The sequence below is a fragment of the Ammospiza nelsoni genome, chromosome 20, assembly GCF_027579445.1.
Source record: "Ammospiza nelsoni isolate bAmmNel1 chromosome 20, bAmmNel1.pri, whole genome shotgun sequence".
Taxonomy (NCBI): Eukaryota; Metazoa; Chordata; class Aves; order Passeriformes; family Passerellidae; genus Ammospiza; species Ammospiza nelsoni.
Window position 1 is genome coordinate 7394647 of NC_080652.1, and position 27249 is coordinate 7421895.

Genomic DNA, 27249 nt, shown 5'->3' on the forward strand with positions numbered 1-27249 from the left:
AAGCACAGAGGTAGCCACAGTGCTCCTGCTGCTGTGCCAAGTGCCAGCATCCCTGCAGAAGGGGCAGTTTGCCACGGCCATGCATCATGAGCTGCAGTTTGCAGCCTGGCCTGTTAAAGCTCATCGCTTTCAATTTGCGTTAACGAGCAGGGCAGTGAATTGCGACATCTCAGCGGCAGATGTGCTGCCGGGCTGGGGACACTGTGCTCTTCCAGCACCCTGTCCCTGGCTGTCAGAGCTGAGGAGCTGGGAGGAGAAACAGCCAATATCCCTGTTTATCCCTCTGCAGGATGGAGGCTGCTGGAGCAGGTCCTGCTCTGAGCTCCTCGTGTCGCACTCTATTTATTACCAGCTTTGCAGCAGATCATGGCTGTGCTGGAGGAAAGCTCTTACCTTCACTGCCCTGAGCACCTGGGGCTCTCCCAGCCTGCTGGATCATTAGCCAGCCTGTCCAGGGAATTTAATATCTCCCAGTGCTGCAGTAAGGATGAATGGCTTTGGTGGGATCATATCCTGTGCCTGACAGAACACGCTCCAGGAGAAAGAGGTATTAGAGGAACATGTGGACCAGCTGCTGCTAGCTCACTGCTGTGTCCTGCATTGCAAAGCCTTACCCAGACTTTTTCCTGGGAGAAAATTGAAGGGACTAGAGAGATCAGAGGTTTGTACATCTTCATTTTAGTACAAATTATATTGAATGCATTGGCCGACTTCAAAAAAATTCCTCTGGGAATTTTTTTCTTTATTTCCCACTTCTATGGGTCATATTACTTTGGACCACCCTCTAATGTTTGGTTTTGTTGGTTGGGTTTTTTTTAAGGAAGGTATTAAAAGTGACCTTTCTTGATTTGGCTGGCACAGTGCAGCCAGTCATGTGGTAAACCACTTCTGTGGTACAGAGGCCTTGGTTTTCCTGGGTTTGATAGTACTTGAGGGAAAACCTTTTAGTGAGTAACCCAACTGAATAAATAGCCTTGTCCAGCCAGTTCTTCAAATCCTGCTGTCCTCAGCAGGAAGGAAACAGGACTGGGGTCCTGCTTGAGTCTCTTGGATCTTCCAGTGGCTGAATTGGATGCAGACTTGAACCTCCATGGATTTTTTTGGTGTGGATGTTCAGTTTTGTCTTCTGAGTGGGAAGTGGGAGTGCCACTGGATTCAGGATGTGCTGAGGTTAGCACGGGCCAGTTTAACCACCTGTACAAAATACCTCAGCCAGGAAAAAAGAGATGTGGTCTGGTGGTAGGAGTGCAGATGAGCAGCCCATTTGTGGAGGCAGAGCCCCTTAAAACAGGACTGTTGTTTGTGGTTTGTTTGATACACAAAAATTGACCAAATAGTGTCAACAACATAGCCAGGAAGCAAACTTGAGTCCCTGCAATCTCAGATGCTGAGTCTGTCACCTCTGAGAGTACAGGTTAGCAGCACCACATGTTTTTTTTTTTGTTGGGTGTCATCAGTGAGAGGTTAGAAAAAACCTGCCTGCAGAATAAACACATTTACTGATGGATGTTTATCTTAATGTAAATGGAAAACTTCATGAGTGTTAAGCCATGAAGTGTTGTTTTTGTGGCCTGGACAGGGCAATCCTGTTCTGTCCTCATCCTCCTACAGCTTTTCTCTGAAATCTTTGGCCATTTATTTAGCTTCTTTCTCCTTCTGTAACAGGATCATACAATCTGTCACACTAAATGCAGATATCTCTAATTTTCATGAGATAGAACTTGTCATAAAACCATGGGGGAGCTTCCTTCTCCGTGCCTCTCTAATACTTCCAAGTAATCCTGGAGTTCAGCTTTTTCTACATCCATATTTTCAGATTTTAATTCTCAGTGTAACATGGGAACTGCTTATACCACTGCAAGTCAAGTTGTTCCCAAACAGGCATAGCTTGTTCTAAATTGTGGTTGTACTGGCTAATGCTTGATCACTCACACCAAGCAGCTGTAACAGCCTCTTAGGTTGCCACTTTTCTGTTCTAAGAACATCTGGTTTTAAGGTGATTGCACCTGTTTGGTCGTGAAAAGCTTTGTAGGTTTTTGTAGCTTTTTTCATTTGAGGGGGATTTTTTAGCCAATGTTGAAATGAGATATCAAAAGAATATCTGATTAATTCTGGTGGAGAGATGTGAACATGCTTCCCAGGAGGGTGCCATTATCTTCCAGTCTTCATTAAAAAGACTAATCAAGTTTGAGGGTGGTTTTGTCCCTTCTTGCAAACACTTTTTTCTCTTGCAAACACAGTTCCCTTTTTTGTTGGTGATACTCTCTTACTGCTGGAGCTTCACAGATGCATTTTCTTTTTCTGTCCAAATATTCTGTCTAGGTGGAAGAAGCAGAATTTTACCCTAAGTCTAGGATTTTTGGATGCCTGGCAGCCCCATCAGCTTCCCAGCCTCCTGAAATCCCAAGCAGATGGCCAGTGCACATGCAGAAATTGTTGAGTGTACATCCAGCATGTCAGAAACATTTGAGAAGTTTGATCATAGCATGTGATGTGAGCAGTAGGTCTAGCCTGTGGAGTGGACAGGAATTTGGGTGCTGCTCTTCCTGCAAGCTTGTCCCTTACCAAACCTTGGTCCTCTGTGAGAAATGGAGCTCTTCCATCTTCTGTGTTGTAGGCTACACTGTGATGCAAAATGCATATTGATACAAAGACTTCTCCCCATCTCCTTCAGGTGTTACCAGCACTTTTCAAATAATTCAATTTCTAGCTTTTTTCACCTTGCCTGGCAGAACACTGGGTTTGAGGATGAAAACTGGAAGCACACAGCTCTGGTGGGAGGGAGTCAGTTGTCCATTATCTTTAGCAGGATTTTAGGCTTAAAATGGATCTTGTGTATAAATGTTAAGAAGGTAACAAATATGGGTTATCATGCCTCGCAGCAGGTTTTCATTCAGTGGTAATGATTTTCCTTCTGTGCTATTGATCAGTGCCCATCACAGGAATGGAGCAGAGCAGTTCCTGACTTCACGCTAAACTTCTGCAGAAGCTCAGGCCTAAAGCAGGGAAAGCTCTGGTTTGCCAATGACACTTGAGGGAGAATTTAGGCAGGTGAAAATGTAGTAACCCAAGCAGTAATAGTTGAAACAGTGAGGGTGACACCCCCCATACTCTGCAGGAGATGTCCCACTGACCAGCCTTTTGAAAAAAGACATCTCAAGCAACAGCATGCCAGTCTAGTGCTATTTGCAGCTATTTCTGCCCTGTTGTTTTGGCGAAGTGCATGTATTTTCTCCTGAATCCATGCCTTTCCCATGTAAGCATTGGTTGTTCTGGGCTCTGGAGCTGGTTACAGAGCTTGTGGAGCTCACAGTTCCATGGCTCAAGCAGAAGCAACACCACACTTTGCTTTCACAATTTTACAACGCAGCTCCTATGCGCGACCTCTCCGAGGGGCATTACCTGAACGAGCTTTTCCCTTCCCCTTTGCTTCCCAGCTCTATGTGTCTTCAGAGAGCCGCTTCAACACGCTGGCAGAGCTGGTGCATCACCACTCCACGGTGGCAGACGGGCTCATCACCACGCTGCACTACCCAGCGCCCAAGCGCAACAAGCCCACCATCTACGGCGTGTCCCCCAACTACGACAAGTGGGAGATCGAGCGCACCGACATCACCATGAAGCACAAGCTGGGGGGAGGCCAGTATGGAGAGGTCTATGAAGGAGTCTGGAAGAAGTACAACCTGACAGTGGCTGTGAAAACTCTCAAGGTAGGACTCGATCTCGGAGAAGTTCGCGTTCAGGCTGGCTGCCTGCCCTCACTTCTAGTTGTATTTGTGTTGATGGTTGCTCTCCCTTTGAGTGCTGTAAGCTGGAGCCAGAATATTTTTAAAAGAGCTTGATCCTCTTATGGTTTATGTGATACCTAAAACATTCGTATCTAAACAAAGGAGGATGTTAGCAGCACAATTTTTACTGGAGAATGGATGAAACCTTAGAAAAGCAAATAGTGCCACAGTGTCTCGTGTTCAGGGTGTGGTAGAGGTGAGCTGTTCACGGATGAACACACCAGCACAAGCTGGTGTATTAAAGAAAACTGTGGATTGTGAGTCAGTCAACATAAAATTCAAAGGCTGTGCTTCAGGGAGGCTTTACATGTTTTGATTTTCTGTCTTATGTGGCGTCCTTCCCAAAAGACAAGCTCCCTGTGTACCTGAAAGTCTTAAGCAACTGTTCACAGCTGCTTCTTATCAAAAGACACAAGAGGAGAAAAGATGGTATGCAAGCTAAGGTATATTAAAATTCATAAGTGGCTTTAATGAAGAAGTGGATAATCAGTTCTGTTTCTGGCTCTGCTCCCTGATTTCTGCATCTTGGTTTCCTTGTCTGTTGAAATGCAAATAGTGCTCTGTGAGTTCATAAGGTCATTTCTTAATTCATCTATGTTTATAAAACTGTCTTGAGATCTTCTGGCACCATCTGCATGCATTGCATTTGATTGCTTAATAGGAGTTTATGCAAACTTGACACCATGTTCTCTCTTCTCGAATGGGGACGTGGTTTGGTCTTGCAGAAACAAACAGAACTGAGGGTTTAGTTTGTTTCTTTTGGGTTTTTTGCAATGGAAATTATGAAGTGGAGAGAGCTGTGTGGATGCTTCAGTGTCAGGGGAAGAACTTTTTCTTGATTTGGGGAAAATATTTCTTCCTTGCTCTCCGAGCAGCGGCTGCCTCAGTACTTGTGGGTTGCCATGGCTGCAGAAAGTATTTTGATTTTGGCCTTTTCTGTACTCTGGAGGTTCCTGCTGCTGCTCCCGGCGGGGGAGTCCAAGTGCAGCTTGCACAGGGAGCGAGTGACATCTAGTGTTGTCCCTGCTCGGGATGCTCGGAGTGCCACGGTGCAGGTGGGCTGGGCTGGGGCCAGGTTCAGCAAAGCTGCTCAACACTGAGCAGAGCTCAGCTCTGCCCTGCAGCACAGCTTGCAGTAACATCTCCCTGCTGCTGGCTGCAGTGTGAGCATTCCTGCTGCTTTCAGACTTCCCACCTTGCTCCAAGCTCAAGTTGTTGATTTCATTCTCATCTCCCTAAAACATGTCAACAAAGACAAGCTGCATGTTATCCCATCAAATCTGTTTGTGCAAAGGAGAAACCTTAATACAGACCACGGCTGTTTCAAATAAATAAATATTTAATGAAACACGACTAAAAGTGGTTCATAATGTAGTATGGAGCAGCGTGTTCCACTGGGGAGTGTAAGAACAACCAGGAAGAGAGTTGAGAAATGCTTCAACCTGCAATTATGTACGCTAAAACCATCCTTAAAAGCAAATTTATAATCCACCTTCTTTAAATCCATTAGTCTGCTGCCTGACAGGTGGGATTATAGCTTTCTTCAAAGTTTTGGGAAACATTTTAAAATTGCATTTATATCCCAGTTCTACTGGGAAAAACAAGCCTTTTGCAGCTTCTGCCCGAATCTTCAGATGACTCATTTTATTTTCCTTTGAGACAATGTTTTTCAAAACTTTGTATGATTCTTCTTGCTCCTTCCTCCTATACCTCAGATATCTCTAGAAGAAAGATAAAGGAGAGCGAAGACTAAAAGAGAGAGGAGGAAAAAAGTCCTCCCAGCATCTTTTTGAATAATGATGCTTTATGAACACCCATTTGTTGTTCAGTTTTCTGTCAAGTGTCTAAAGATAGCTCATGGCTGGCACAGAGCTGGAGAAGAAGAGATGGAAGCAGCACAGGCTGTTCCTCAGTGTTTAACTGGAGAGGGCAGGACCGTGTTTTGGTAATGAGATGTTGCCTGTTAAAACCCATCCCTGGCAGCTCTCTGAGTTGCACAGGACACAGTATTTATCAGGGGCTGTTATAACAGGACACACTCAATTTGTGGTTTTACCCCCAGATTGGACAGGAGCACAAGGCAGTGGCTGTGGGGACAGGGGGCTCTGTGACCCGCACTGGCCAAGTGCAGCCAGTTGTGACTCTGGCCATAACTGCTTCTCCTGAGGGCCATTTAATGGCTGAGCTGCTGTGAGCTGGTCAGCTCAGCACATTTCTCACTGCTCACCTCGGCTCTGCTGCCCCTAGGACTGCTGCTGCTTTTTCTTTGTTTTTTTTTTTTTTTTTTCCTTCTCTCCTTTATTTTTTCCCCAGCAGAGAAGTCTGTGTTTAAATTAGGCAGCATGTAACCCTGGTGTCCCTTAATGCCATGGCATGGCCCTGTGCTGTGCTGGGAAAATGCTGGACAGCCAGAACTGTTTTATTTCTGCCATGGTTTAGTATAGTAGGAGCTGGAAGCCAGTTAAAGCTTGGTCCTTTCCACAAGATCGGGTTTTCAGAGAGGTCATTGCTACAGTGGTTCTCTGTATGTGTCCTTCCTATTAATATGGTCACTGAGAGGTAAGAAATTTCAAACTGTGGAGCAGCTATGCAAAGGACAAACCTTCCAAGGCTTGTGTAGCACAAATAAGACAAAGACATATTTAGGATAATTTTGCAACCTGGATTATTAACCCAGTTTCCTCTGCCAAAGAGAACAGTTTAAGGTTCTGCTCACAAGGACCTCTGGACTATTAGTTTTGACAGTGTGTTGAGCAAATCACAGCTGTCAATCAAGCTAATTGGCAATGAATAGTAAATGATTGAATGGAAATGTTGGAAAAATGTTCTCAGTGCTAAGTGCAGAGCAGGGAGCTGGCTGGATCTCACAGTGGCAGCCCACTGTTATCGTTCTCACCAGCAGCAGTAAATCCTTTCCAATCCTTCCCTAAAACACTTTGTCCATGTAGCCTGTCAACATTAATCCATCATTGAAAAAAATATGGATATAGAAAGAAACATTGCTTTAGGAATAGATCTGTATTTTTGCACCACTTTGATATGACCTTCCGGCCATTTGGGGCGTATCTCCTTCAGAAAAATAGGTCTTTTGAGCAAGATTGTATCTTCCTTGGTTTTGTGCTGTGCCAAGTGACTTTGTGGTGCCCAACAGATTGGTGGTGACACCTCTACCCAGAATGGATACGTCATGGGTCAGGCTCTGAACGCCAGAAATGAATCTGTGAAACCTTGGGTTCTTAGTCACACCAGGGCTGCCATCGGTCATGCCTCCCTGACTGAGAGAGGGAATTTCTTGTTCCTGCCCAGTGAACACAAGGGCCTGCCTTTCAGCAGCCTCTCAAGCATTTGATTGTGGTGTATCCTTTCTTTTATGTTCGTTCTTGTTCCTTTTCTGTTCTTTTTATTTCATGTTGTTTTTTTTTTTTTCCTGTTAGGAACAGGCTTATTTTTTCCTTTTCTGCTCCCGAGCGTTCTGTGAGAGACTATTCACAAAAGGGATATGGATTTTCTTGCCCCAGCAAGCTCAGCTAGTATGAAAATTACAAAAATATGTATTTTTAAAACCATACAAAAAATTAATGTTTATAACTCCCTGGCTTTGTGTTGTGGCTACAGGGAAAAAAATTACTGTGTGAGAACTGTGGCGTATGTTGTCAGTTTGCAGTTCTTTTTGTGTCTTCATATAAAAATCTGTCTCTCCTTTGTGTACACTGCCTTTGCCAAAGCTTTGCCATTGTTCTGCAGGAGGATACCATGGAGGTGGAAGAGTTCTTGAAAGAAGCTGCAGTAATGAAGGAGATCAAGCATCCGAACTTGGTGCAATTATTAGGTAAGTGATAAATACCAAGCAGAGGGATTTGAACTAAACCCTTGTGCAGTGATATGGATGTTAAGGAGCAGATAAGCTGCTTACCATAGCAAGGCTTTAAATACAGTCACTTATTGTCTGGCAAAATTCACAATTTGTACCACTAATACATGATTTTTAATGATCTCGTCTCCTTAATGTTTAATTTGCCAGAGGCTGAAGCAGAAAATTAAGCCCCTCTATTAACCACTTCCAAGCAGAATCCATTCTTTCCACCGGCCCCATTCTTCTGCCTTCTGGAGGTACAAATTGCCTTTGAGGATGAAACCTGAAGATTCACTGATATTCTCCAGCATTCACTGTCAACTTCACGTTGTTCCCCAGGGGTGTGCACACGGGAACCTCCTTTCTACATCATCACAGAGTTCATGACATATGGGAACCTGCTGGATTACCTGAGGGAGTGTAACAGGCAGGAGGTGAATGCTGTGGTGCTGCTGTACATGGCAACTCAGATCTCCTCAGCCATGGAGTACCTGGAGAAGAAAAACTTCATCCACAGGTAGGGAGGACAGTGAGCACCCTTGAATGTTGAGCACAGAACAATCTTGATGTATTTTCCTCCCTTTCAGTCTGTCACAGCATTGATTGGTGTCATATATTTAACACACTAGTGCAAATCTGGCACAGTATTAACCTGCCCAAAGGATGAGTTTTCTCTCTGGGTTTTTCTCTTGCCTTTGAAGCAGATGCAGGTGAAAGACACATCAGTACTTATATGTTTTGGGCAAGGCCTGAAATGTGAATTTAAGCTCAAAGTAATGGACTTTTAATGGACCAGATAAGGCATTTACTTGTTTCTAACAGCCTTTCAAACCAGCTGCAGTTGGTGATGCTGGATGTGTGCAGGTCCCCACAGCAGAATCACCCTCCCAGCACCGCCCCAGCCTCTGTTCTTTCTTGTTTGGTTCACTTTGTTTTCCACCGCAGGGATTGTTCCATGCTATTGTCCAGATTGTGTATTCACTTTAATAAGCATTTCTACTGTCTTAAAAGTCTCAGGGACTCTGACCTTTAAAGTGTGCTGCAATTATGGCTGGAGCTTTGCGTTCCTTGTCTGCAGAAATGGGCTCCTGGCAATGTAATGACACATCCTGCACCAGGGCTCCGAGTGCCTGAGCTTTGTACAAGATGCTCTCAGTGTTGTAGTGTGACCTTTCCTGCCCAATTAACTGGAATATGGAATTAGCACGTGGGTTTTTTAATACAGACAAATATGAAGATGGTGTGTAAAGTTCTAGGTGCTCTTCTAAGCCATGAGTTGCCTTTGCTGCTTGAAAGGCCTGGTTAAATGCTGCTATCAGTCAATAAATTGAACAGTGATGCTGCCAATTAAAATTTCCAGCCTTTGATTTGCTCTGTTGAAAGGATTTTGTCCCTTCAGCCCGCAGGAAGTAAACTTTACAAACTCCTTTGTGTGAATCTCATTTGTCTTCTCTGCCATTCATTTCATTTCCTCTTACTTCTGATGACCCATTTATCTAAAATAAATAGTAGCTTTTTTCCTTATCAGCCACCCCCATAACCACCTACCCAATTATTTGAAGAGTGTTGTCACAATTCACATCCATGGATTCAAATGCTGTGCTCTGACCTCATTTAATGAATCAGGAAGGAGGAGGAATTTGATTATGGAGAGGAGCTTTTATTTGGATACACATTGTAGTAATCAGCATTGATAAGAAGGTACATTCAAAAACACTGTGAAATTTAAATGGGCATCCAGTAAGATGTGCTTTTTTTTGGCTTTTAATTTATTCCAGTTGAGAAGAGCAAGCAACAGAAACAGCAGTGTCTGCCTCATATCTAAAGATCTCACAGGAGCTTCCTGGTACAATCAATTTTTAGTTCAATGTGACATAATCTGGAAAAGTGTTTTTAACAAAACCTAGTATTAGGAGAAATGTAGTTCTGTGCTTTACATTTTTATCGTCCTGAAGCATTTCCAAGGATGCAAACAGCATGTACAAACCAGAGAAGTGGAAAATGCAATGTGCACATCTCTCACCTGCCTGGGCGGGGCCAGTGGTGGAAAAAAATACAGAGAAAAAGTTAAATCTGCTTTTTGCCCAGTCCTTTGAAAATGCCAGCACTGATAACAGAGGCTCCAGCAGGTTTGCAAAGGCCAAGTGCTGGTTGTGAACAAGTTGTGTTGTGAAAGGTGGTACACCTGGGAGGAGAAAGAACAGGACTAGGAACTCATCCTGGTCCTTAAGCAAGGACTGGAAAAGGAGTTTTGGAGAAAGGCTGGGGTGACTGAAGTGCTACAGAGGTGGGCAAGAAGTGAGGAATTGAAACTCAGTTTATTCAGTGCTCATCCCCAGCTATTGATAACTTGAGCACTGACATTTCTTTGAAATATTTTTATCCTGAGGGTGGCAGCTTTTATTGAAAGTGAGGGGGCTTCTTGAAGCTCTCACTTCAAATTAGAAGAAAAAAAAAAAATTGGGATGACAGTCTTACGAAGGGGGAATGGAAAATAACTTTCCCTCTTGTGTGTGTGCATGTAACTCCAGAATTTCTGTGTAATATTTGGATCAAAATAATCACACAGGCCCAGGTTTCTTTGGGAACAGCAGGCTGCCTTGCCATTGCTAAAAGTGAGATGGTAAAGAATTCTCATTGCCTATTTTTGCCTCTTCTTTTTAGGGACCTTGCTGCCAGGAACTGCCTTGTAGGGGAGAACCACTTGGTGAAGGTGGCAGACTTTGGCCTGAGCAGGTTAATGACGGGTGACACCTACACGGCCCACGCTGGAGCAAAATTCCCCATCAAGTGGACTGCACCAGAAAGCCTGGCCTACAACAAGTTCTCCATCAAATCCGATGTCTGGGGTAAGAATTTGCATGGGAAATTAATGCAGATGATAGTGGTTTTTTCCAGGGCTGGGAAGTGAGGTTGTTTGGAACATTTCAGGAGGGAGCAGCAAGTTCCCTGGTTTGGGCAACGTTGTTCTGTGAGCTTATCAGAGTGCAGGAACTGATCTCTGCTTAGGCAGTCTCAGCAGAGAATGCACACCTGATTATATATATTTGAGTTAGCAAATATGAAAAGTAAAGGGTACTGTAGTGTTTATAGAAATGTAGAAATGGGGCTGAAGTGCACCAGTGCTACTGCCTTGATGGGGTTCTGGCACAGGATTATGAAGTGATACATTATTATATAGCCAAAAACTTTCTAACTACTTAAAATGAACCAGATTCTTTAGTCCTTTATGTTAAAAAAATAATTATGTGTGTATCTGTCTAGTGATAGCTCCAAGCTTGTCTTTCTACATTTTAAAGGAATAATCTTTGGAATGAGATGAGGAGAAGCAGAGGGAAAATTTGATGACAAATGGGTATTGAAGAGCCCTGAAGTGCTGGTGATAAGAGTAGACTTAGCTAAATTGAGCTATATTGTATCAAATCTGACCACAGAAAATCTCATTGTACTTTTATCAGTACACTTCTTTGGGCTTTATATCTCTGCAATAGCTGTTGGTCAAATTCTCAAAAGTGCCCAGTGACATGAGATAGAGGTTTGTGGAATGTGGTCCCAAAGGCACTTGGAAAATGATATCCTGAGCATCTTCTATGAATAAACCAACAGACAGTAGTGAAGCAGAGATGAAGTTTTCTGCAGTTTGGGTGAAAATGTGCAGAGAAAGGTTTTATGTTGAAGAAACTTTTAGGTGGATGGGTGATGTGTAAAATATTTCCTAGATGGAGGAGGAAAAGCCAAAGCAGCCCCCAAAGGAGTATGTGATTGCTGATCAAGATGTTTCTTCTGCCTTGGGTTTCCATGTGTTGTTGGCTGCTGAGTGTCTGCCACAGTCTTAGGATTTTGCTGTACTGCTGTGGTGCCTTTCAATAACAGAGTATTTTGGTGAGGATAGATCCCAAAGGAATATGGGGTATCTTTATTGAGGGTTAATGTAACCTCAGGGAGCAGAGCTGGGGCAGTGGACTTTGGGATCTCATCAGAGATCAGCTGTCCCCAGAGGCCAGGGCTGCTGCTGGGCACGCCAGGGTTTAGATGTTTTCACCTCACTGCCTCAAGACAGCAATCAAAGAAAATTGTGCACAGCAATGTCTAATGTAAATTGCCCTTGGTGGCATTGCCATGTAATGTGATGTGATTTCCTTACTTATGCAGAATTGTAATCGCTTTCTCTTCAGGTTAAGAACAGAATAGGGTGACTGAACTAATTACATGCAGGTTGTTGAACTGGTGTTGGGTTTATTCTGTGTGCCTGACTCCTGGGTTAGCTGCCTGACCCCGCTGCTGACCTGCATCCCCACTGACTGCTGCCACTTGAATGCCTGTTCCAAGACCCTTTTTGTGCTCTCCCTTTTCCTATTCAGCTTTCCCTGGGCCCAAAATGTCTCACCCTCACCGTATCTCGTTGGTAGCAGCTGCTCAAACTTTCCACTCACTGCTGCCTCCCAAATTCCCCTTCCAGACCACACTGCAGCTAAACAAGGGCACCCCAAAAACACTGAGCTATTAAAATGTGCGAGTCCTCCAGGGAGAGGTTGCAAATGAGAGGAGCTGTCACACTGAGGGAGCGACTGCAGTGCAGCAGTGAAGCAGTTTCAGCTAATCCACTGTGAAGTCTCTTAATTGTGCCTCTAATAGGACTTGAAGGATCTCAAGGCGTTCAGGTTGGAGACAACTGATACATTGAAAATTAGTCTAATTCTACCCTGTCATATCGCAGGAGACTTGTCTGTGCTGATGGAGAGTCTTGTTACGCTTCTTTAACATTTAAGCTGCTGCTGAGCATGGGATCTGAGCCACCCAGGGCTGGTCTAAGTGTGCAACACTGTTTAGTGACTACTCCCACTAAACATCCTCTCAAATTCAAGATGAAAACAAAGCTTATTGATTTTTTTCCTCTGTTTTTTTTTTTTTTTTTTTCTTCTCTCTTGTTCTCTACCGCAGCCTTTGGTGTTCTGCTGTGGGAAATTGCAACCTATGGTATGTCCCCTTACCCTGGGATTGACCTGTCTCAAGTCTATGAGCTGTTGGAGAAGGACTATCGTATGGAGCGTCCTGAAGGCTGTCCTGAGAAAGTTTATGAGCTCATGAGAGCATGTAAGTGTTTCTTAGCCCTGCAGATGCTGCTTTTTACCTCTGCAAGGGTGCAATAAAAGTGCAGGGGTCTGACTGTGTACCACAAAGCATGAGAATCCCCTGCCAGTATCAGGGAAGGTGCAGTGCTGTGTGGAAGTGTTTGGTTAAAACTGCTTTCTCTTGAGGATGAACATGCTATGAAACCAGCTGTTCATCTCTGCTGGGAGCCCACAGGCCCAGAGAGGAGATTTGTTGTGGAGCTCAATGCTTCCTTTGTCTCCTTTTTCCTGACAACTTAAAGAAAAGCTTGTGCTCCAGGGATGAAGCAGGAGCTTCATTTGGCTTCTTGCAGGACAGACTGTGACTCTTCACTGTGGCCTTTTGGTACGTGACTCAGTGCCCTGCACTTTCCCCCAGCAGTGCTCAGCACCTACTGTCACACACTGACACCAAAACCTGATTTAGGGAGTGCTGGGTGTCTGCAGCTGTCACTGAGCCAAAGTGGTTGCAGACACTCAGCACCCTGTAAATCACATTTTCATGTCAGTATTTTATCTCAGTGTATTGGAAGGGAACTGTGATTTCTGGCTCCTGTTGGTGCAGGGCACTGAGTGAGTGTCTGCTGCTGGAGGGAAGATTTGAGTGGTGCTGTGCTTTTTTTCAGGCTGGCAGTGGAGTCCCTCTGATAGACCATCCTTTGCTGAGATCCATCAGGCCTTTGAGACGATGTTTCAGGAATCCAGCATATCTGATGGTAGGTCTGGGTCCCTGCTGGACCAGCAGTACCAGGGGTGAGGTCAGGGCTGACTGCATCCTTAACTCTGCTGTTATTCATAGACTGCTTTGCAGTGAAACTCAGTCCTGTGTTCTACTACCTGGTGTAAATGATGTGGAAAGCAGTTATTTGTTTACATGGGTATTTTTTCTGGGCAACCATCTCATTTTAAAGGGGCCAAATGTCTGAACTAGCCCAAGGAACCCCCGTTTTGTGTTGTCCGCTTTTCTTTTGTGCTATTAATTCTAAACAGAGCAATAGTTTTTTATCTCCAGTTCATTGCAGTGCTTGTTTTTCTTCTGTGGCTTGCAGAGGTGGAGAAGGAGCTGGGAAAGAAGGGCATGAGGAGTGTAGTGAGCAATTTCCTGCAAGCCCCAGAGTTGCCAACCAAAACGCGAACATCGAGGAGAGCTGCAGAAAGCAAAGATGCCAACGAGGGCTTGGAGACTGCTCATGCTCGAGGCCAGGGGGAATGTGGTAGGTTTTAATTAAAGTCATTATTCCTTCAGGAAATACAGGGGGAAACAAAATGCACATCTAGCTGCAGGCCCTCACGTAGGCAAAGCTATGCCTAATCACAGGTGCCATCTCGCTGTGTTTCTGGGTGACAGGCTGCTGAGTTTGCTGTCCTGGGTCCAGAACTCCTTTTATTAGTTTTTGCAAAGGTGGGCTGTTAATTCTGGAGCCAGATACACACAGCAGCTGGGAGTGTGAATCCTTAACTGGCTGAGGGACTGGTGATCTCCCTGCTGTTGCTTAGAGAAGCCCTTGGAGTTCTTTTAACTTAATGGCTGTTGCCTGCAGCTCCCCAAAGACCAGAGCCTGAGCACAGAGCTCTCTGATCATATTCTCTTCCCATTCCCTGGCAGGAGCTATCAGTGGGATCTCCCACTGCATCTCAGTGCTGGGTAATCTGCTGTGTTCAAGCCACTTTACACTACCACACTGCATAATTTAAAGCAGGGTGATAGCTTGGGTTTAGCAAGCCCCATAAGGGAGGTTTCTTCACTGTTCCATCCTACCAGATTTGTGCTTGCAGCACAGAAGTGTATTACTCTTGGCAGGCACCAAATATAATTTCAGCGAGGGACAAAGAGGTATTTACAGACTCTTCCATAAAATTAAACTTCCAATCAGTTTTTTCAGGCACTTACCTTCCATTCCGAGGTAATAAAAGCAGTGGTAAAAGGCTGAATGAGTACAGGAGATTTGTGTCTAGCTCTGTGCTGGAAAAACAAGAATGTAAAATGAAATGCAGTGGGGTTTTTTGCAGCTCTTGTTGAGGCTGCCTCTTCTGACCATTCATGAGACTGACCTCTTTTGTGTAATGTCAGATTCACCCAGTGGTACATGTGTCAGTGACCAAAGTACATCTGGGCAGAGGGGAGGGAAAAAGGGGATTTTAAATGATGGAAAAAGAAAATATCAGTGACTCAGGCAGGAAGGTTATTTACCATATATAGGAAATATAATTGCCTATTATTACAAGCTTTTGAAGTTAAAATAATTTCATTTAAATACTTGAGAGCTTTGAGAAATTAAAGTACAGCAGGCATAATATGATTTTAACATTATGCTGGGAATCATTTAATTCTTTACTGTGGAAGAAATTTTTTCACAATAAAGTTTTATTGCAGTTTCCCTTCCAATTGTCAGTGTTTCCATAGCAAGTCCAGCAGCTGGAAGCTGATCCTTAGTGCTAGCTGCTAGTTTTCTCTGGATTTCTGCACCTCTACTGTGTCTGTACTCAGTAGAACCATGGTCTGGCTCTTCTGGCTGTCCATGTCCCCCTGAATCCCATGGGAATGGTGCAACTGCAGTGTTCCTGTGCAAAACATGTTGTCCTCTCAAACTGCGCAAATATTTTCTTTTCAAATTCTCTCCCCTCAACCAAAATCCATTCCTCAGCCAAAATCCTACCCATAGCATGATGATCACCAGTTTGTGACTAAGAAGCATCCTTCCTTATGACTCTGCTTCATCTCCCTTCTTGCTGCCTAGTCAAGCTGTAAATGTATATGCTGCCCTGCAGGCATTGCTGCTTTGGATTAGAATGCCATTGGAGTGCCTGGCCTGGGAACGAGCCCCTCTGTCAGTCAAGCACAGAGACCTTCAGGACTCTCTATGAATTTATTATAAACCATTATTCATTTTTAAGTACTGCTTGTAAGTGGAGAGAGGGTCACCCCCTGGCTTCCCTCTGCAGCAGCGCTGCTGGAGGAGGCTGGCACTGCCCCTTTTCTCTGTTGCTGTACAAAGCTGAGCATCTTCACTGTGCTACGACCTGAAGTGTCATAGCTTGATCTCCATTTCTGCTCATGAAACAGTCCTTTCCATTCTCCACAAAGGATGACATCAGGAAAATGAACGAGGAGCCTGGGGATGGAGGTGGGTTACGGAGGTGCCTTATTAATTCAGAGGGTCAGCGATTCAAAAGACAGCAATTGCACAGGGACTAAAGCAAAGGCTTCTTCCTATTTATCTTCTTCACAGTGTGAAGTTTAGACAAATCTCCAGATGTGAGGAGGGGAATCTGAACACAAACATGTAGTGTTTGTATGTCACTCTTCCAGTCAGAAACCCCCACAGGGAAAGTAGTTTGGCAGCCACCTCAGGAATGAATGGATGCAGAATCATGGACCATGTTCAGTCTAGGCTTGAGTGTGGCTGCACTTGATTTATTTCTGCTCTGAAATTGTGTCTGTTTAGAGAACCTGCACCTTTTGGAGGTGCTGCACTGGTTGGATCCTGTAGGAAAATGGGTTATTCTGGCTCTTTGAGCACTGCTGAGAAAACTTCCCTTTTCCCTTGCAGACCTCCTGGATCATGAACCTGCTGTTTCCCCCTTGCTCCCACGGAAGGAGAGGGTGGCCCTGGAGAGCAGTTTGAATGAAGATGAGCGGCTGCTCCCAAAAGACAAAAAGCACAACCTCTTCAGTGCCCTGATCAAGAAGAAGAAGAAAACTGCCCCCACCCCTCCAAAAAGGAGCAGCTCCTTCAGGGAGATGGACGGACACTCGGAGCGCAGGGCAGGCGGGGAGGAGGAGAGCAGGGATGCTGGAAATGGAGCTTTCATTGCCCCCCCTGCAGACACAGCTGAGCCCTCCAAGTTCCAGAGCCCCAGCAATGGGGCTGGTGTCACCAACGGGGTCGTGGCTGGCAACTCTGGGTTCTTATCTCCCCACCTACGGAAGAAGTCCAGCACAATGAGCAGCAGCCGAGGGGTGGCTGCTGAGGAGGAGAGCAGTTCCAACTCCAGCAAGCGTTTCTTGAGGTCCTGCTCAGCCTCCTGTGTGCCCCATGGAGCCAAGGACACAGAGTGGAAATCTGTGACTCTGCCTCGGGATCTGCAGTCCACGGGACGCCAGTTTGATTCCTCCACTTTCGGGGGGCACAAGAGTGAGAAGCCGGCGCTGCCTCGGAAACGGGCGAACGAGACCAAGGCTGAAATTGCTGTCAGGGGAACAGTGACCCCTCCTCCACGGCTGCTTAAGAAGAATGAAGAGACTGCTGATGATGTGTTCAAAGATGCAGAGTCCAGCCCTGGCTCCAGCCCTCCCACCCTGACACCAAAACTTGGCCGTAGGCAGCCTGCTGCTCCTCCTTCCTCCAGCGGGCTCCACAAGGATGATGGAGTCAAATCCAGTGCCTTAGGTACCACTGTGATGATGGACCAAGGTTCTGCTGCCAAACCCAACCCTGCTGGGTTCGTGGGGGCAAGCAAAGCTTCCTCTGAGGAGCCACGCCTGAGGAGGCTCAAGCAGCCCTCGGAGTCGGCAGGGAAGGACAAAGGGAAGTTATCGAAGCTGAAACCAGCCCCTCCTCTCCCACTGTCTTCATCCTCCATTGCCAAGCCTGGGAAGGTTTCTCACAGTCCCAGCCATGAAGCAGCAGCAGATGTGGTGTCTGGGCCGAAATCCAAACAGTTGACTCAGGTTGGAGAGGCTGCAGGCAGTGATGCTGTCAAGCCAAACCAGTCAGGGGAAGGTGTGAAAAAGCTGGGGATCCCCTCGGTACCAAAGCCACAATCCTCTACAAAGCTGCTGCTGAGCACAGCAACCCCAGCTGCCTCCTCCTCATCCATCCCCTCGGCCCCAGGCGGGGACCAGCCGTCATCCACAGCCTTCATCCCCCTCATATCCACCAGGGTCTCGCTGAGGAAGACCCGGCAGCCCCCGGAGAGGATTGCCAGCGGCACCATCACCAAAGGGGTGGTGCTGGAGAGCACCGAGGCACTGCGGCTCGCCATCAGCAAGAACTCGGAGCAGATGGCCAGCCACAGCGCCGTCCTGGAGGCTGGCAAGAACCTCTACACCTTCTGCGTGAGCTACGTGGACTCCATCCAGCAGATGAGGAACAAGTTTGCCTTTCGGGAGGCCATCAATAAGCTGGAGAACAACCTGAGGGAGCTGCAGATCTGCCCCGCGAGCGCTGGCGGCGGCCCCGCTGCCACCCAGGACTTCAGCAAACTGCTCAGCTCCGTGAAAGAAATCAGCGACATCGTCCAGAGGTAGCAAGAAACCAGGCTGGAAAACAAACCATGAATCAATCAATCAATCACAATGGGCCAAAGCCAGCTGTGGAGAGAGTAAGGTGTGGACTGACAAAGGAGAGGGGTGTTGGGGTTAGGGCTGTGCCAAGGATGCAGACTGTGAATGGACACCCCAGCTCCAAAGGACAGGGCTGTGTTCAGGAGGCACTTCCCACCCTCTGAACCCACATTCCCTGTGTTTCATATACTTGTAATCGTCTTATCTGTGGAGTTCTTGCCTTGTGGACTACAAGTCTAAATGCTGATGTCACACCATGCCTTTTTATTAATATTTTATTGTTCTGGACAGACAGTTGAGGCTGAAGCCAGACTGATGGACACTGAGATGACATCCTCCTCAGGAGGACTTTGTACTGCATTTTTGTCCCCTCCTTCTGCCCCCCTGTACATGAGGATGAGTGTTTGGATAACAATATACCCATTGCATTTCTTGGGAGAGTTTGCCCAGCACGTGCTCCTTGCCCAAGTCTGACATTTGCCTGACACTAATGCAACAGATTTGGTGCTTGGGAGGGAAGGGGGGAAAATTATTAATGTAAGGTTTTTTTAATGACAGAATGCTACAAGTGATGATTGCCCAAATTCTTCCTCTGATTGCACCTGCTCCCCTTGGTTTCTGTGTTTTCAGTAGTTTCTCAGTGTTGTTGAGCTCCAGTGGATTGCTTGGGCTCACAGTGTTGGAGGCAGCACCCGCTGGTGTCCCAGCCCTGGAGCCTGTTTGTGGCTCTCCCTGGGCAGCAGAACAGGCCTGGAGAAGGTCAGGAGGAGGATGTGGCACTGGTGATGGCTGACACTAACAGGGCTGGTCTTTGGGGTGGGGTCACAGAGCTTGGGGAGGTGGGAGGGTGGCAGAGGGAGGAGATGGCTCAGGGTGAGCCATCCCCATCCAGCTGTGCCTGCAGCTGCTGTTCTGGCTGAGCCTGCTCCTCTCAGTGGGTGAGAGCTGCTGGGCTGTGCCTCCATTGAATTTCCAGCTGTTTGTTTAGTGAAGGGAGATGGAGCCTGCCCTCCTGCAGAGCTTTGGGCGGCTGTGGTGTCTCCCTTTCTGTGCCCCTGGAACCCCCTGGCAGGAGCTCCAGTGCTCTGGGGTTGAAAGCATTCCCACCCTCATGCCAGCCTGGTTCCATCCAGCATCAAACAAGGATCTGTGAGACTGCAGACCCTTCCCTGGGGTGCATCTCCCCAGAAAACTGCCATGAAAACAACATGCTGACAGCAGGACTCCAGGCCTTCCTTACCAAGGTCCTGTGACCTTCCCAATTAATGCTGGGAACTAATTGTGACTGGTGACAATAGTGAAAGAACAAGGTTTAGGGCTATTAACAGTGCAATTTAACTCCTCTTAACAGTTCCAAACATGAGAAAAAACACATTTCCCATTTTCTGTTCCCCTGTAACTCGTGACCCCTCTTGTGTATCTTAAACACTAATTGCCTTCAATTGTATTTTATGCTGTTCTCTTTGGAACTGTTTGTTTTGTATATGATTTCTAGTAGTTCACTCATGTATGTTCATGCCACTTCTCGCCCTCACAAACAGCCATGACTTAACATGTGACAAATGTTCAAAAGAAAATACACACTTCTACCACAGGCTGCCTTTAAAAGTGTAAGAAAAACCCCAACCCTTGAATTGTCTCTTTCCTGGAGGTACTGTTTTTACTTTGATAACATATTGTGCCACTATATTATACATTTGTATCTCGTTATTACACACTTTTGTAGACTCGTCTTTTTTACAGTGTGTAAATATCTCTGTCCTTCATCTCTGTGATACTTCAGGGGGTCGTTTCCCCTTTAATTTAGTCCAGTACAGATTGTTTCTGTACATGACTTCCAATTCTTCTCTCTTTCTCTGTTTCCATTTTTTTGATTTGTTTTTTATTCCAGTCTCTCTTGCGTAGTATATTTAAAAATAAATCAATGTTGAGGAAAACTGGTGTTTGTCTGTAAGTGAGGCTTTTCCAACCCAGCTGACTCCCCTTAGACTCATCCAAACCCAGGAGTTTCTTGTTTGGGTTCACTGTGACCCTTCAGCACAGTGGGGTGGGCAGAGCCAGGGCAGCAGCCCCTTCCCATGTTCTTTGATCTGGCTCTGAAAAGCAGGAGAGAAAAGAGATACACAGAGTAAGACTGTGTCATCACCTCTTCTAAATCAAAGACTTTCTGTTATCTTCAAGGAGATTTATATCAGAGATTTGGCTAAACTTTTCTTCTGTTAATGGTTTGTATTCTGTATAATTCAGCTGCTGATGTGTTTTCCTCTTCCTCCTCCTCTGCTCTGAAATGACCCATGAGTTTCTGTCCTCATGCAGTTCCCTCCCTCATTTCTGCTTGCCCATTCTTATTTTCTGTTTCCCTTCAGCCTTTCCAGCAAACCTCGGGGGAGGGACATTTCCAGGCACTGAGCAGCCTCTAAAATCAGCCTCTGCTTTGATTAATGAAGATGCTCAAGACTAAAAAAGGATGAGAGGAAAACAAGGGCAGGTGACAGTGTGTGGTGTCCCACAGTTCCACAGTGATGTTTTAGGGCTGTAACCCAGTTCTTTGCATTCCTTATCCCCTCAGTAAGTCCCTGGTGAAATCTGTGGGTCCTGGCTGAAGGGGAACAAGGCTGAGGGGAAACCTTGGGCTGCTGCTGCTGAGGCTGAAGAAGGTGAAGCAGGAGGATGCACTGGTGAATATAAAGAAAATTAATGGCCTGCACTTGGCAAGGCAGAGGCACAACAGAGGGGTCTGCAGCACTCAGGGAGTTCTGGGTGGGATTGTGACCAACACCCTGGCAAAATTCAGTGTCCAAACTTGGATATGGTGGGTAGCTGTGGGCTGATGCAGAAGCTTCACCTGCCCCTAAATGCTGTCACTGCTGGTGATTTCCATCCCTGCTGGCTTAGGGACTGCTCTGTGGTGTGGTGGGAAGGCAGGGGCTGCTTGACCTGGCTGGGGAAAGCCCCTGGATCTTTGGTGTTGGGAGTGAGAGAGGGGGGATTAAAGGCTAAATTTAGCTGAGTACAGTAGGAGTTGATTTAACAGATCGATGCATTTAACAGTTTGATTGCTCCAATTTTCAAGGCTATTGAGCTTGAAAGTGAGAGTGCTCTGGGGGAAAAATAGCTGTGTTTGTGGTTTTGTTTTGGTTTTCGTGTCTTTGAAATTACAATGTTCACTCTTTTAAGTTTTCATTTAATGTCGTCTTGCTTTTTGTTGGGAAGTTGCTTGTCACGAGATGTAAAATGTCAGTGATTTATGCTCAGTATTTTTCTTGCAAATCCCATGTTTTCATGGTCAGGCTGGCTGGGCCAGTGGTGTTTCCAGGTGTGCCTGTCCCCCAGGATGGTCAGGGACAGCCACAGCCTCTCGCTTGGCTGAAATCCATCCTTCCACAATTGGAAATAGAGGAAAATAGACCTGAGTACAGTGTCAGCTCTGAGGAGAGGGTTCCTGTCATCACCTGTGCACTAAAAGCAGCTGGCAGCAGAGTGGGGCACTCCTTGGCCAAGGGTGAGACCTGGCCTGGGTGGGCTGCAGGGAATGATGCTCCATGGTCAATTCCTGGTCAGTCCTGGTGCCCTGGCAGTGCCAATGCCCCTGAAGTGTGGGTGAGAACAGCCCTCAGTTACCCCAGTGCTGAGCCTGGGCTCAGGGCTGTCCTCCCTGGCAGATCCAGCTCAGCAGAGAGCTGACCTGCAAACCAGGCTGTGCTGCACGTTTGCCCAGCAACCCCCCCTTGTTGAGGGTTCTGTGTTTGTGCTGGCATCTACTTTGCTGTAAAGGTCCCACCTGTGCTCCTGCAGCCTGCATGGCCCAGTTGTGATACCCAGAGTCCCCGGGATGCAATTAACCCAGGCTCTTCTCTGCAGAGGATCCTTTGGGTTTGAGGTTTGCTGTTCCTGTTGTGTGTGTGTGCAGCTCTGCCAGGGCTGGGGGAACAGTGAGGGGCAGCCCATGGGAGTGGAGCAGAGGCCAGGTTAGAGCCAGGGGCTGTGAAGGCAGGGAAGGTTAATGTGGCACTTCATGGGCAGTCCCAGCTGTGGCAATGCCTGCAGGGCTGTCTCTGCCCACCTGTAGAGGAATCCAGAGCCTGTTTGATGCAGCTCCCTGTGGGTAGGTGGGTTCTGAGCTCTCCACCTCTCAGGGATGTTCAGGGTCTGGGTGTCCCTCAGGAGCTGCTCCCCATGAGGATAGCAGAGGATCTGGGCAGGGGTGCGGCTTCCTGTGGGAGATGATGTGTGCAGGGTGGGCGTTCAGCCCCTCAGGGGTCGTTCCTGGCATGTTCCCCCCTCCTTCCTCCCAGCTACACCCCCAGGCTCCAGGCAGTTATTTTCCATTCACTTTTACCTCCCCTCCCCAGCAATAAGCACCAAGGAGCAGCAACCAAGAGCCTGGAATGCTGGAATGCTGCCTCTTCCCGGGCACGCCGAGGTGTCTCAGGGCAGTTCAGGGATGCCATGGCCCCTCATCTGCCCCATGGCACAGCCTGGCAGAGCGTGAGGAGGGTGATGGCAATGCCCTGCTGGCACCAAGCTGCCCATCAAGGAGCCCTGGGGCGTGAGGGCTGAGCCCAACTCCGTCCCACCTGCCAGGTAAGTGCTCCAATTTTCAGTGAGTTCTACCGAGGTTATTGCACATCAATCAAAGCCTCGTTGTGTGAGAGCTTTTATGAGGCTGTTCTGAGCCTGTTCCTCTCCGGGACTGGAGTGCAGGAGCCCAGGCATCCCCGCAGCCACAGCATTGCCCAGCAGGTTCCCTTTCCCTTCCCGCAGCAGTCAGTGCCGCTTTCCCCTGCAAAGATCCATCACAGCAAAGCCGGGGATTTACCAGCCCTCACTAACCCTGAGCTACACCAAAACTCTTCCCCTTCCTCCCTTGGCTCCCTCCCCCCGGCTCCAGCGCAGGGTAAAATTGATCAGTGCGTGTTTATTGATGGTTTGAACACTCAAAAGGGAGAGGGGCAGGGGGAAGTGGTTGCCATGGAAACATCGATACAGCTCCGTGAGGCGGCGCCGCCGGCCCGATCCAAACCGGGGCGGGACTGGGAGGGATGCAGGGATGGAGATGGGATGGAGAGCCCTGGGCTGCGGGTCTGTGCGGGCTCAGTGCCGTGGGTGAACCTGCTGTGCTCCCCAGTGCGCGATGCTCGGGGCTGCAGGGGAGGAAATGCCCATCCTCACCTTCAGAGCCATCACCATCCTCACCTGAGGGCAAACCCGGCACTGTCCGTGTCCCTCAGACCTGGGTGAGCCTGTCCTGGCCTCCACTGCTCCCTGCTCCTGCTGCCCCACGATTGTTCCCCCTCCATTCAGCCCCAGCCGCTGCTCTGCTGCCAGAAGGGCTCACGCAGCACTGCATTAAGTGCTCTGTGTGCCTGATGGGTATTACAATGCACCTCTTGCAGCCTGATTTAGGTTTTTTTTTTTTAATCTTTTTACTCCCCCAACCAAGTCCTGCCACGGTCTCTGATTTTTGAGGGTGCAATTCAGAGCTTGCAAATCATCTCCAGGCTCGTTTCTGTGCCTGCAATGAAATATCAGCCGTGGCTCAGTGTGTGAGTTGCTGTTAGTGCCTGCAGCAGGTAGTTAGAGCTCTGATTGCTGCTACCTCTGGCAGGCACAGAGAAAACACTGGGATTGGCACAGCTAAATCTGCCCAAAAGAGGGGAAGGCGGTGGCTTGGGCTCTTCCTGTGCTGACTTTTGGGGCTGATGGTCCCCAAAGCTGCACTGATGGTGGCTGGAGCACCAGTGACACTGAGCACCTCTCAGTGGTCAGAAGTTTTGTTTCAGTCCTTCTGCAGTAGCTCCAGCTGGGTTAGGTGGTGAGTAGGCCAGGAAGGCTTTGGGAAGGGCCAGGCTGCCTGAGGAGCTGGGTGGTGACAAGGACATCGAAGGTCAGGCATCACAATCTCACCCTGGTGTGGGGCATGGGCAGGGCTGTGGGGCTGTGCCGGGGCTGGTGGTGCCAGGGCAGGGTTCTGTGCTCACTCCAGGGGTTGCTAAGGACAAGATTTTCTCGAACCCTGCTGCTCTGCCCTGGTTTTGCAGGCAGGAGCTGCCTCGTGTGAGAGGCATCTTGACACTAAGCAGAATTTGCTGCCGAAGGGACTTTCCCTTAATAGGCAGGAGAGCAGCAGCTCGGTGGAGAGCTCTGAGGGACCCTCTCCTCCCTGATGCTGGCCCTGGACTACAAACAGTCCCTGGGGACTATCAGCGCCACAGCATCCTGCTGCAACCCTCCAGCCCTGCTGCCTGGCCCTGCTGGCACTGCCCATCCCATTGTGCCACCCTGCTCTGCCCATGCCCATGTGCCACCCTGCTCTGCCCATCCCATTGTGCCATCCCTGCTCTGTCCATGCCCGTGTGCCTCCCTGCTCTGTCCATCCCATTGTGCCACCCTGCTCTGCCCATGCCCGTGTGCCTCCCTGCTCTGCCCATCCCATTGTGCCACCCTGCTCTGCCCATCCCATTGTGCCACCCCTGTTCTCTGCCAGCACTGGAGACCCAGCTGTCACACAGCCCCTTTCCCTGTGCCCCAGCAGAAGCTCTGTGTGATGAGGGAAGGGATTTGGTGATTTCCCCTCCTCTTCTTCCATTGCATGGGTCGGGAACAGGGATGGGAGATCTAGAGCAGATCTGGGAGCAGAGCAAACACAGAATCCCCCCCTTCCCAAGGCACCCCCAGCAGCAAAACCCTAAATATCCTTTTTTTTTCTGAGCAAACCCAGGTGAGATGGAGGAGAATGACAGGACAGAGTGACCCACAGGAGCAAAACCCTAAATATCCTTTTTTCCAAGCAAACCCAGGTGAGATGAGGGGAAGGACGGGACGGGGTGACCCCCAGCAGCAAAACCCAATATCCTTTTATTCCACGCAAACCCAGGTGAGATGAGGGGAAGGACGGGACGGGGTGACCCCCAGCAGCAAAACCCAATATCCTTTTTTTCCACGCAAACCCAGGTGAGATGAGGGGAAGGACGGGACGGGGTGACCCGCAGGAGGCGGGGAGTGCAGTCCACGCTCTCATCTCCCGAAGCGGAAGGTGAAGCCTCCTTTTTTCCTGTTGTAGCCGGTGAGTTCCTCCGCCAGGTTGCCCAGGGCTCCGCTGCGCTTCTCCCCTCCCGCGGGCAGCGCCTCGGGGCCGCCGCTCCGGCCCGGCCGCGCCCCGAGCAGCTCCCGGGCGATGCTCAGCAGCGCGTCCCGCTCCTCCTCGCTCCTCCGCCGCTTCGGGGCTGCCCTCCAGCCGGCACCCCGGCCCTCCGTGTGCCAGCCGGGACCCAGCAGAGCCCCTTCCCCGGGCTGGGCCGGCTCCCAGCGCTCGCCCGGGGGGAAGCAGGCGCCCAGGCTCAGCAGGAACAGGCAGGACAGCGAGTAGCGTGCTCTCATCTGGGGGAAGCACAGGGAGGGGAGGGAATGTCAGGGGAGCAGGGGATGCCCTGGGCTGTTCCCCATCCCTGCTGCAGCACCCCCAAACCAGCCGTGCTAGAACCCCCCAAGCACCCACTGCTCCTCCTGCAGCAGCACCCAGCCCCAGAGAGGGTCCAAGCTCCCCCATGCCTTCCCTTCCTCTTCCCAGAAAGAGGAAACAGGTATTATTATTATTATTATTATTATTATTATTATTATTATTATTATTATTATTATTCAGATATTGCCTTAAAAGCTGCTGCAGGTGCTGTCTGCTCCACCCAAGGAGTTTGTTTCTCCCTCCTGCTCCAGACCCAGACGCACTCAAGCCCTTTCCTGCCCTTCCCAACACTCCTTAGCCCGCAGGTTTCACTTCAGTTTCACCCCTACCTTTTCCACACCTTCCCTCTGCTCTGCTCTCTCCCTTTTTGCTCCCCGGTTCCCATCAAGGATCCAAATTTCTGAGTCCCATCCTGGGGTCTGGGGGTGCTGTGGGTCCCCAGCTGTTTCCCCCAGCCTTTCACTGCTCCCCAGCTGTGCTGCCCATCGAGGCAGGGGTGTAAGGCAGACAGACAGACAGACAGACACACGGGCACCAGTCACTCACCTCTGCCCCTCGGTGCTGCCCAGTGCTGCCTCCCCTGGCACCTCTCTGCCAGCCCTGAGTCCGGATGAGTGGCCAGCCCACCCTGGGCCATTAAATAGCCACGGGCGCTGATTGCCAGGTCACCCCTGGGCTGTGGCCACGGGGAGAGGAGGGTGGGACCCTCGGGGACAGAGGGGACAGGGGTTGGTGGAGCTGCCACAATGGGAAGGCAGCAACGCCGCTCATTAACACTGCTGCTGTCTGCTGCCTCATCTGGAGAGCGGCTGGGAGCTGGCCTTGCGTCCCTGGCAGCTGTCAGGGGTGCTGCAGGGATGGAGGGTCTCATCTGGGGTACAAGTGTGTCCCCTCCATGTGGCTGGTGTGTCCTGTGTGCAGCTCTTGGGGGGTCCCACCCATCTGTTTGTGTGCACAGGCACCACTGGAGACCCCAAACCTGCCCAGGGCCCGGCCCCACATGGACATGACCGAGTGCTCCCACCCTCCCTAGTCAGCACGCACAGCCCCAGTGCTGGAACATGGTCCCCAAGGCACCCTGCTGTCCCCTCCAGGTCTGTCCTGGCTGTGGCAGTGGAATTGGAGTGGGCAGCAGGGAGGGACTGGGGCATTGCTCGGTGCTCTGTCCATCAGAGCAGGTCCCTGTGGCACAGACAGTGCCACCCTGACAGTCCCAAGGCCACCCCAATGTCCTGCAGGGCCTTGGTTTGGGCTGGAGCCCTGGAATCCTCCTCAGACCCTGGGTGTCCCAGCTCTTGTTGTGCAGATTGGTTTTGGTGTGGTGGCACAGACATGTCCCTGTGGCACAGACACTGCCACCCTCCCAGCCCCTGTCCTAGGGCCACCCCAATGTCCTGCAGGGCCTTGGTTTGGGCTGGAGCCCTGGGGAGCCTCCTGAGCCCCTGGGTGTCCCAGCTCTTGTTGTGCAGGGTGGTTTTGGTGTAGTGGCCTGGCATGGTGAAGGATCCATCCCCCAGCACAGCGAGGAGCTGCAGGGATTCAGTGCCACTCCCTCTGCTGTCCCTCTGGCCGTGTCCCCGCGCTGTCACAGCTGTCACACGGTGAGTAACGATGAGATCCTTTTATTAAGGAGTTTAGAAAGTCCACATGTACAGCTTTGGACACACTCACACACGACCTAGACTTCACAGCACTGCTACACACCACGGCCTGGCCCAGGGCTGCTCTGGAAGGTCCATGGCCACATC

The 27249-nt window shown here is 48.9% G+C and overlaps 2 protein-coding genes across 3 annotated transcripts in view; one reads left to right on the plus strand and one right to left on the minus strand.

Annotated features, from left to right (window-relative positions):
- Nucleotides 1–18477, plus strand: part of ABL1 (ABL proto-oncogene 1, non-receptor tyrosine kinase) — a 75582-nt gene extending 57105 nt beyond the window's left edge. For both annotated transcript variants that reach the window (XM_059486529.1, XM_059486530.1), the window contains exons 4-11: nucleotides 3438–3710; nucleotides 7533–7617; nucleotides 7981–8158; nucleotides 10306–10490; nucleotides 12583–12735; nucleotides 13379–13468; nucleotides 13802–13966; nucleotides 16304–18477. In XM_059486529.1, coding sequence (XP_059342512.1) covers nucleotides 3438–3710; nucleotides 7533–7617; nucleotides 7981–8158; nucleotides 10306–10490; nucleotides 12583–12735; nucleotides 13379–13468; nucleotides 13802–13966; nucleotides 16304–18003 — 2829 coding nt within the window. In that variant the 3' untranslated portion in view covers nucleotides 18004–18477. The remainder of the gene's footprint in view (nucleotides 1–3437; nucleotides 3711–7532; nucleotides 7618–7980; nucleotides 8159–10305; nucleotides 10491–12582; nucleotides 12736–13378; nucleotides 13469–13801; nucleotides 13967–16303) is intronic.
- Nucleotides 18478–25056: 6579 nt separating this feature from the next.
- On the minus strand, nucleotides 25057–25440 carry QRFP (pyroglutamylated RFamide peptide). The gene has a single exon (XM_059486642.1). The coding sequence runs from the start codon at nucleotides 25417–25419 to the stop codon at nucleotides 25057–25059; it is 363 nt and encodes a 120-aa protein (XP_059342625.1). The 5' UTR covers nucleotides 25420–25440.
- Nucleotides 25441–27249: the final 1809 nt, after the last annotated feature.